At 33.3% G+C, this 11,481-nt stretch overlaps 1 protein-coding gene across 1 annotated transcript; it reads left to right on the plus strand.

The window, feature by feature from the left end:
- Positions 1–1,356: 1,356 nt before the first annotated feature.
- On the plus strand, positions 1,357–8,878 carry LOC141651722 (protein DETOXIFICATION 53-like). Its single transcript, XM_074459423.1, has 3 exons — positions 1,357–2,083; positions 3,980–4,197; positions 7,490–8,878. The coding sequence occupies exons 1-3, from the start codon at positions 1,357–1,359 to the stop codon at positions 8,876–8,878; spliced, it is 2,334 nt and encodes a 777-aa protein (XP_074315524.1).
- The last annotated feature ends 2,603 nt before the right edge of the window (positions 8,879–11,481 follow it).

Consider the following 11,481-nt stretch of genomic DNA (forward strand, 5'->3'; position numbering starts at 1 on the left):
GCCGCTAATGCGATGTGAGAGTCAGGGGGCCCTATATCCAATCACACCCACAAATAAAGTTCAAGCCCAAGCCTTTGCTGTTGTTGAACCCGCGGTGTGGCATAACCGTCTTGGACACCCGGGTGATGCTGTTCTTAATTCTATTAGGTCTCAAAAATTGATAAATTGTAATTCTTTTTCTAGGAAATCAATTTGTCATTCTTGTTCTATTGGTAAACAAATTAAGCAACCTTTTATGACATCTATTTCACGCACACATATGCCTTTCGATTTATTGCATTGTGATTTATGGACATCTCCCGTGCCTAGTTCTTTGGGTCACCGGTACTATTTAGTCATTTTAGACGATTTTACTAACTTCGTGTGGACTTTCCCTCTAGCAAAGAAATCACAAGTTTATAAAATTTTCGTTAATTTCCGTACCTACATCAAAACCCAATTTGAACGAGACATTAAGAATATACAATGTGATAATGGTCGAGAATTTGATAATGGTCCATTCATGGAGTTATGTGCCTCACACGGTTTTCAATTTCGTTTCTCGTGTCCATATACCTCCCCACAAAATGGTAAAGCCGAACGTAAAATCCGCTCCATTAACAACATTGTCCGTACTTTGCTTCTCCATGCTTCACTACCCGATACTTATTGGCATCATGCTTTATCTATGTCTACCTATTTGTTTAATATACTACCAAATAAACAACTCAACTTTTTGACACCAGTATATTATTTATATCAGCAACATCCGTCTTACTCCCCCTTCATCGTCGAGTTTTTGGATGTCTTTGTTATCCACTTATCCCGTCCACCACAATAAACAAGCTACAAGCTCGTTCCTTACCTTGTGTTTTTCTCGGGTATCCCGACAACCACCGTGGTTATAAGTGTCTAGACCTCAAAACTAAGAAAATTATATTGAGTCGTCATGTTCGTTTTGACGAAACGAATTTCCCTTTCGCCAAAATTAACGCCCCCGCACCTACAACATATGATTTCTTAAATGATGATGTCGCCCCTTATTCCATTATCAGTCCAACCATTACCCCTCAACACACAACCCACACCACTCCCCGACATCTCCCCCAAAGACCCTCACATACGGAACCACAACCGCGCCCATCTCCACACCGAACAGCCCGCATCCCTGTGTCCAAATAATGTACCCGTGTCCCTGTTTTGCAAAGTGACCCAGTACCCGACAGTCCCATTCCCGTGTTCTCAAAAGCTGTTACTCGCGGTGACCATGGCATCTATAAACCAAAACCCATTTTTGATTTAAATACAACAGTTGCCATCTCTCCCTTGCCACGAACTCCACTAACAGCCCTCCGAGACCATAATTGGAAATTGGCCATGGATGACGAGTTTAATGCTTTGATTAGTAATAAGACTTGGGACCTTGTTCCTCGTCCGTCTAATGTGAATGTTATTCGTTCTATGTGGATTTTTCGGCATAAGGTTAAATCTGACGGCTCCTTTGAGAGACATAAAGCTCGTCTTGTAGGTGATGGTAAGACGCAACAAGCGGGGATCGATTGTGGTGAAACTTTCAGTCCGGTTGTCAAACCGACAACCATACGTTCGGTAATTTCTATTGCTTTATCCCATGGATGGCCTATCCGACAATTGGATGTTAAAAACGCATTCCTTCACGGTGACCTCAATGAAACCGTGTATATGCACCAGCCTCTCGGGTACCGTGACAAAAGATTTCCGGACCATGTGTGTCTCCTACGCAAGTCTCTTTACGGACTCAAGCAAGCACCTCGGGCATGGTACACCCGGTTTGCTAATTATGTCCGAACTATTGGTTTTGTGCATAGTAAATGCGACCATTCACTGTTTATTTATCGCGACAAATCAGGTGGTTTAGCCTACATATTACTTTATGTTGATGACATACTTCTTACGGCCTCAACCGAGCACCTTCGCATCTCCATTATCGACCTCCTTGGTAAGGAGTTTGCTATGAAAGACCTTGGTCCCTTGAGTTACTTCCTCGGGATTGCAGTGACTCGGAATGCTAACGGAATTCATTTGTCGCAACAGAAATATGCAGCTGAAATAGTTGAACGTGCAGGTATGTCGAATTGCAAACCGTCTCCTACTCCCGTTGACACGAAACCAAAGCTTAGCTCTACCTCTAGCTCGCCATTTCGTGATCCAACACTCTATAGGAGCTTGGCAGGTGCGTTACAATACCTTACTTTCACCCGTCCCGATATCTCATATGCGGTTCAACAAATTTGTTTATTTATGCATAATCCAATGGATGTCCACATGAATGCATTAAAACGAATTATAAGATACGTTCAAGGAACTTTGAGTTATGGTCTATGGTTAACTCCGTCTAAACCATCAACTCTCACCACCTACACGGACTCTGATTGGGTAAATTTGTCCGGATACTCGCCGCTCCACAAGTGGGTACTGTGTATTTTTAGGCCATAATTTGGTATCTTGGGCGTCGAAACGGCAACCAACTATTTCACGTTCTAGTGCCGAAGTGGAATATCGCGGTGTAGCTAATGTGGTCTCCGAATCGTGTTGGCTCCGTAACCTTTTACTTGAACTTCATCATCCTCTACGCAAGGCTACCATTGTCTATTGTGACAACGTAAGTGCCATTTACCTTGCTAGCAATCCCGTCCAACATCAACGTACTAAGCATATCGAAATCGATATCCATTTTGTAAGGGAAAAAGTTTCTAGAGGCGATGTCCGAGTGCACCACGTTCCTACCCGATCGCAAATGGCTGACATTTTCACGAAAGGGCTGCCCTCGGTACTGTTTGAAGATTTTCGCAATAGTCTCAGCATTCGTCTTCCTCCCGCTTCGACTACGGGGGAGTGTTAGAATATGTAATTATTCTTGTTAATATTTAGTCAAAGTGTATATTTTGCATTCCTATTTTGTAGTCATTATATTAGGCATAATTAGATATGTATCCTGGTAATTAGGAAAGTTAAGTCTCCTAAGTTGTATATAATCCAACGTAATTACGTTGAGAAGATCAAGCACAATATTATCATCTTTCAGTATTAGCTATGATTTTACATAGTTTATATGTGATTGTATAATCTATAGTTTTGTATAATTCCTATAAATTAAGATCATAAGATAAATTAGGAGATTAAGCATTATTTATTACTCTGTACTAAACATGGTGGTTTTCGAGAAAGTAATTCCAGATTCTTTGCTGCGGGTCCCACATTTTCTGTTACAAAAAAAAAAAAAAAAACTGCATTTGATGACGTGGGTGAATATGGATGCTTTAAATGTTTCTGTATTTATAAAAATAAGATACATTAGAGAGAAGTTAGAGGGTGAAAATAGAGGAGAAATGAAAGGGTATAATTGTCAACAATGTACTATGATAAATAAAATTTGTACTGCGAAAATCAGGACCTAATAAATTACTTATGAAATTAAAAGAGTTTTTATATGAGTATGCATTCACAATATTTTTCTTTATATTTTAAGTGATATCGAAAAGAGAAGAGAGTGTCTCGAAAAGTGAGATTAACCCACCTATCTTTCAATCCAAAAATTACTTGTAATAAATCTTTAAAAAGGTAGAGAATAAACATTTATTATTCTGTTATACCATTACCACCTCTTCTCCCGTCAACATTAACATTTGACTGCTACTTAGGAGGCAGGATTAATCAAAGTTTATTTATCTATTAAAATCATGTATAACTCTTTTAGTGTTTCTATATATACATGCATAATAAGGAGTAATTAATAAAATCACACTTATTATGTTACAAGTTTGAAACTTTGACTGTATTATTACAGAAATACAGTAACTCTTCTAACAATCTTGCTTAATTCCACCGTAATTCTATTTCCTTGTTCTTGAATTCTATTTTAAACAAACAAAAACATAATTTCCCTTTCTTTGATTTTTTTTCTTTTGGTTGGTTAAAAATTTTACCAAATTCCTGGTACACTACTTGGTTATTATCCAAGACGACGATAAAGCAACAACAACGAAGACGACGACGACAATTGAGGAAGGTCTGATAACAGTGGCCATGTGCCCAGGAAATGAGAACAGGGTGAATGTTGATGGTCGAGGATTGATCGAAGTGGAATGTGAGAATGTTGAAGATAGAATGACGTTAAGTGATGATAATTGCGATCAAAGACTGCTCCATCGTATTTTCCATCGTTTACCTTTAGATGAGGTAAACCATTTTTCACTCTTCCTTCATTTCTTTTTCTTTGCTTCTTTATTTTCAATGTCAATTTCTAATAAAATTTGGTGATTGCAAAATTATTAGGACTTGGAATATAAGTTCATTTGGATTAACCGATTTCTTTTCTTTTATTTTTAATTATTATTTCATATGCTTAAAAATGATCGTTCATCATGGTTTTTGTCAATAAGCATTGAAAATGTTTATTCACTTACAAAATTATGGAATTAAGATTTTTTTTTTTTTTTTTTTTTAAAAAAAAAAGTAATCCTTAATAACCTTTTGCATATAAATGTCAATTCATCTTTTCGTTATGACGTCTAACAAAATACTCGTTTATCATGATGACTTTCGTATTAGAAATCATGATATGATTCCTAATATCAATATCAATCTTTGAAGAATTCTTTGAACTCGGACATATATATATAACCGTTATCTTTTAAAAGACATTAATTTATTACACACGTTATAAATCACTGCACTTAAAAAGACTTCCGTTTATTATAAGTTTCTACCCGCAATGTAAGGATTTGTGATACTATTCTGAATATCGACAATAATCTTTAATGTCAACCATCCGTATCAACAAAATATGATCTGTTTGCTGTAATTTTCACGTAATATATCACCTAAGAAACATCTGTTTATTATTATTTTTTACCTGTAAGAACTCGTGATACTATTCCGAATAGCGATAATAATCTTTAATGACAACCATTAGTATACAACAAAATATGATCTGTTTATTATAATTTTAACGTAATATATCACCTAATTAAGAAACGGTTGTTTATCGTAACATTTTACATGTAAAGACTCGTGAGACCATTGCGAATAGCGACAACAATATTTAATGACAACCTTTATTATATAACAAATTATAATCTTTTTTATGTTGTAAACCATAATATCCACCGTCGACAATAACAACTAATTCGTATATTGGAGTATAAAGTTGCATGGACGTTATTCTCATGATCGAGTGTAGTATCTGTCATAGTGGTTTATGTGCATTTTGAAGAAGTTAACCAATTAAGCAAGGGACAGCTAGAGTGGTTTGCTTTCCGCGAGAACTAATGAAAGCAATTCAAGTACATTTGCATAGTAACTGATTCACAAAAAGTTTACCTGAAATTGAGATGGACAGCGATTTACGTCTTTAATTGACTTTGAATTAGAGTAATTAATTCAAACTTGAAAAAGATGCAATTTAATTAGCTCTCTAATCTTTCTGCTTTAGTGCTTACTTATGGAATCGATGCTCCCTAATTTTCTTTACATTATTCTCGTACCTTTCCTACTCTTAATTTAATAAAAAATATACGATGAGATTAGCCATTTTTAATGATTTATTTAGTGTCCCCATTCTAAGGAGCTGGCATGGTGGGCCTTTTAAGTAGCCTAATTCAAGTGTCATGGTAATTTACTAGTTTTGACCAATAACTAATGATGAATTACAACTTTCCAACAATGGAAGGGTGCAAATTGTTCTTTTAACATGCTCAAGTGGTTTTTTTCATCTCTAAGGTCCATTATATGCTTTAATTTCAACCCAAATTCTTGTTTAAGACTGCACTATTTGTCTTAAAATTAAGACAAATCAAGTGTCATATCACTTGTATATATAAGCTAAATATATTACGAGTATTTTTTTCAAATGCATTTATATATCCACAAATGATATATATTTAACTCGTTTTAAGCCTAAGTCGAATAGTACCGTCTTAAGAGAGACTTACTATAATCTGAAGTCATTCATAAAAATCTAATGCATCATTTGAAATGTAATCTATTCTTAACCTTACTTTGAAATGTGGTAAATTCTCGCAGACTTTATATAAGAGTGTGTGTAAATTTGAATAAAAATTTATGAATTTTAAGGTGCAATTTCTAGAGCTCATTCAATGTCGGTACATTTTCTTCCGCTAAACTAATAACTAAATTATTCATTATGAGTTGTGTTTGTAAGAAATCATGATAATAGCATGAATCTTTATAAACATTTGATGTCTCTCTATGTTTTACTAATAGATCATACATTTATATGTTATCTTTCAGATGAAGGCTTTCATATTTGTTCCTTTATTTAGTATTTCAAAATATATGTACTCACAATTTGACCTTTGAAGACTTTGAATAGTTTAACCAAATTCTTGCAAAGTGGAATTATTATTAAAATGTTAGTAAAATGAATTACTCCGAGTCAGCATCACTCATTGACTTCAGTCCCATAAGATGACTTAGGGGCCACATTAAGTGTCATTGCCACGTGGTAAAATCCCTCCTAAAATAGACACAAAATTATTGCTCTCATAATTGATAATTGATGATTAAATTCCATGAATCAGTGTTTCCTGTGAGTATATGAAATTAAAATTTAATATTTATATTAATTAATGATTATGAATAATATTGTCATTCATGCATCAAACTTTATAAACGTGTGATTCACTCGGTTTATTTACAATTTTAGGTAAAATATAAACAGGATATTCATTCACATCAATACAATTATACAAATAATGAAATAGCCATCACTCGAATATAGTACAAATATAAGACCTTAAATGGCCAAATGAAATATAGATATACGTAACTTTAGATTTTTTTTTTTTGGTTAAATAGGGTTATTTAGTAAATTAATTAGACTTTTGAGGTTTATTTTAAACTATTTGGCACGAATGTGTCGATATCATATTTTTCCATTTTTTAGGTGAAGCCGCTAAGTTCTCTAGCGGCTTGTATCTGTACCACTTTCCAGTGTATTTGCAATTTTTTATACTGAAATAACAAAGCCGCCAGGAAACTAGACGGCTTATCCTCTTCCAATTATTCTAAAGTTGCAGTTTTGTATGAAAGATAGGAGTCAAGCATGCAAGCCGCTAAGGACTTAGGCGACTCATGCTCTTCTTTTTTTCTAAAGCTTAACAGTACCAGTTGGAATGTGATCCAAATACAAGCCGCTAGGAAACTTAGCGGCTTCGCCTAAAAACTAAAAAAAATAATAAACTGGCAACGTGAACCCATTCATCCCAAATAGTTTGAAATGAACCTAAAAGTCTATTTAACCAAAAAATCGGTAACTTAACCTATGAGTCTTCACGCATTACAGGCAAATAATTTTGCCTCCGGATGATGACCTTTGCTGCGAGAATTACGCCAAATAACCATTACTTTGTACTTTGTACTCCACAGTAAACTTGTTTACATATGTCAAAGGAGTCATTTTGCTTTATTTATCGTATAATTACTATTAATAAATTTGATTGTTTTTCAGATTGGAGAAGACCTAAAATCACTAGGAAAGATAGTATTGCCAACAGCAGCAACAACCCTAATACTTCATTCCAAATCTGTGATATCAATGCTCTTCTTAGGCCATCTAGGCAATGCTCAACTAGCAGGAGGCTCTTTAGCAATAAGTTTTGCCAACATTACTGGTTTCTCAATAATAAAGGGTTTAAGCATGGGCATGGAACCCATCTGTTGCCAAGCATTTGGGGCTCGAAAAATGTCAGTAATAAGCCAGACATTCCAAAGAACCCTTTGTTTACTACTCCTAACCGCTATGTTTGTCGCCGCCCTCTGGCTCAACATGGAGCCCATCTTATTGCTCTTGCATCAAGATCAAGATATTGTTGAAGTAGCTAAAATTTACTTGAGATTTTCAATACCTGAACTTTTTGCACAAGTACATCTTCACCCATTAAGGTCATTTCTAAGAACCCAAAATATAACAAAACCAGTAACTATTATTACCATGGTTTGCTTGGCTTTACATATCCCAATTAACTATTTGTTGGTCGGTTATTTCGGTTTGGGGGTGAAAGGTGTTGCCTTGGCGTCCGCGTGCAATACAATTAACGTAGATTTAAGCATCTTAATCTACATGATTAGGTCTAATGATGTGGTGGTTAAACCATGGGATGGATTAACCATTTATTCACCTTTTAAAGGATGGAAAAAGTTGCTCAATTTGGCCCTGCCTAGTGTATTTTCCGTTTGTTTAGAATGGTGGTGGTACGAAATAATGTTGTTTTTTTGTGGGATTTTGGAAAATCCACAAGCTAGTGTTGCAGCAATGGGAATACTTATTCAAACAACTGGATTGTTCTATGTGTTCCCACACGCGCTTAGCATGGGAGTATCCACTCGAATTGGGCACGCGCTTGGGGCCGATAACCCAAACCGTGCCCAAAGAATTGCTGTTATCGGGTTTCTTTTGGCTATTGGGTTGGGAATTACAGCTTTTGTGTTCACGGTTTTGGTTAGTCCGGTTTGGGGAAAAATGTACACATCTGAAAAGGCTATACAGGATTTAATTTCTATAGCACTTCCAGTTCTTGGGTTATGTGAGCTTGGTAATTGTCCTCAAACAGCAGCCTGTGGAATGTTGACCGGTTCAGCAAGGACAAAAGCCGGGGCAAAGATTAATTTTATTGCGTTTTACATTGTTGGATTTCCGGTGGCTATAGGTATGGCATTTGGGCTCAAAGTCGGGTTTGTCGGGTTTTGGATCGGGTTAGCAGCGGCCCAAGCGACTTGTATGGGATTGATGATACATACATTGATGAAAACAGATTGGAAGCACCAAGCAAAAAGGTCAGAGGAGTTGACTAGAAGTACAGAAGAGGTTGATGACTTGGAAACTGCCCTGCTTTCTTAAGAAGATCCTTAAATATAGAGACGAGTACATAAAAGATGTGGGTATTTTTTTTTTTTTCAAGGAATTGTCAATGAGATTATTGTGACCAAATTATATAGAAGTAGAGTAATCTAATACCCGGAATCGTTTGCCTTACAAGATTGTGACATTGTGATGTGAGTCTACCTTATTTTAGTGAAATGATTAATGAAAGAATGAATGAAACAATACCGATAATTTTTTTTTCCTTATTTATGCAATTTTCTAATTAGTGTCTTTCTTTCTTTTTGGTGTAAAACGAACTAGTTTTAAATCCATTTTGGCCGGTATTAATGATTTTGGATGATTTTTTTTTTTTTTTTTTTTTTTTTTTTGCATTTCTATTGTAATTATCTAGTTGGTCTAAATCAGCGATCTACATAATTAGTGTTTACACTTATTTCAAATACGTGTTCAAATGCAATGATTTAAGAGGAAATAACGTAATATATTATTGTAAATAAAATTTGCATTCATAAAAAACTTTACATCACGAATAAAGAAATATAATTTAATAATCTATTTTAACACAGCTTAGTATAACATCAGAATGTCAAAGCTTATATGATTTATTGCTGAAATTAGTGTGTGCTAGTAAGCCCATATACAATGAAGTACATGGATCGATAAATAATACTTCATATTTTGTTTTGATATATATATATATATATATATATATATATATATAAAACTAGGTTGAAGCGTTGTGGATGCGCCACGTGTCAATCCAGCTTTAAATACAAGTATTAATTACACTGAACATTAAATATAAACATAATAAATGCTGTATAAATCTCAGCAAAATATTAATTACAGCTTAATAAATTTTATTATAAAATTACATTAAATAATTACGGTGATTTGATTCTAAATTTATTAAAAAATTATTTTGATAAAAATCCTAAAATGTAAATAATTACGTTTATTGCGAAAATGCTTCAAATTGAGTATAATTTTCATTATATTTATTGAAATATTTTGATCTACTGTAGAGATGATTAAAGTGAGTGTCTCATAATATTTTATGTTTACGTAAAAAGACATTTTGATAAAGTTATAAAACTTAGACCATTAAATCCTAAGAAAAATATATTTGGAAGAGTCATTGTATTTCTTAAAAACATAACTTAAAGAAAACTACTAAGGGGTAAGTTTTTATGTGGGAATGAAAAAAATTATATTGCGAGAAATTGAATATATATGAGATTTTGATAGGTTTAAATAGTGTGATAACGAGTATGTGTACGAGTATGTATGTACACAGTGATCACGAATGCATTTAAATAATCAAAACATAAGTAATGATTATTAAATAATATAGTATTATAAAAGATATAAAAAAGTAGAAAAAAAGGTTACATTTTTTTTAATATCTTCAATTAAAATACGTATACGTCAAGTATAAATATTGATTATGACTAGATAAATATTACTTTTAATTAAATATTTTATATGTTATATTTTAAATACTTTGAAGTTAAACCTCAAAAAATATTATTTGAGAAAGTTTAACCTATTTTATTTATAGGTAAACTCTTAAATATCATTTATATATAGTTGTTTAAAAATACAAAATGTGCAATTTTTATAGATATGTTTGACACATACCAGGTGCAAAACACAATCAAAACATTTGAATAAGTTGAGTTTGAACTCTATATGTTTGATACATAAATATCACACGCTATACATAAAAAATTAGAAATTACATAAAATTTTATTCACATCATTTTGAACAAATATTGATTGATTTGGAACCTAACGTATTATGAAATGATATAATTTGAGAACTTAATGTTGATTGTTGCATTATTCGAATAAATTTTATTTTAATTAATATGATATTTGATTAGTCACAAAATAATTTATAAAACGTTGATCAGCATAATAAATTATCACTTATTAGTTTTAATTAAAATTATATATATTTTATTTTAAAATATTGAAGATAAACCTAAAAAAATTAAATTTGAGAAAAATTAATTTATTTTTATTTATAAGTAAAAATATTAAAGGTCATATATAAACTATGTTATTTTTCTTCAATTATAATAATTAAATTTTAAAACAGGCCGCGCGAAGCGCGGGATACTACCTAGTATTTCTTATTTTTAACTTATAAATTCAAAGATGCCGTATTTATCATAAAATTTCGAATTGTTAAAATAAAATTAATAATCTGTATACAAATAAAATCAAAGTGTAAAGCTTGGGCTATTATCTCTTTGGACTCGTTGTCAGTAAATTTATTGCATATGTATAAATATAGTGTTCCGGGTGTAATTCCAGAGCAGTTATTTGTTACCACCCGTGCTTGTAGAATGACGTCTTTGATTGAATCCTCCTTTCGGTCTCCTGAAACAATGAACAAACTGAGGGCTCGGCTTTGCACCGAGCGAACTCACTCCGACGCTCAAGTCAGTAAACTTAGAGAGATAAGTTGTTGTTACTTGGTGAAGTATATTTTGTAGAGAGATAAGGAAGATATTACCAGATGAATAGTGATTCTTAGGTTAAAATGTGGATCCTTTCCTCAATGAGAGTTGAGGAGTATTTATAGACTTTCACCTTTTGTCACGTAGTGG

Source organism: Silene latifolia, chromosome 4, assembly GCF_048544455.1.
Source record: "Silene latifolia isolate original U9 population chromosome 4, ASM4854445v1, whole genome shotgun sequence".
NCBI classification, from domain to species: domain Eukaryota; kingdom Viridiplantae; phylum Streptophyta; class Magnoliopsida; order Caryophyllales; family Caryophyllaceae; genus Silene; species Silene latifolia.

Excerpts from the sequence above, each read along its gene's own strand:
- LOC141651722 (XM_074459423.1), top strand. The coding sequence starts at position 1,357 with ATGGATGACGAGTTTAATGCTTTGATTAGTAATAAGACTTGGGACCTT. Across the intron at positions 2,084-3,979 it reads TGAAATAGTTGAACGTGCAG|ACGACGATAAAGCAACAACA; the intron begins GTATGTCGAATT and ends TTATTATCCAAG. Across the intron at positions 4,198-7,489 it reads ATCGTTTACCTTTAGATGAG|ATTGGAGAAGACCTAAAATC; the intron begins GTAAACCATTTT and ends ATTGTTTTTCAG.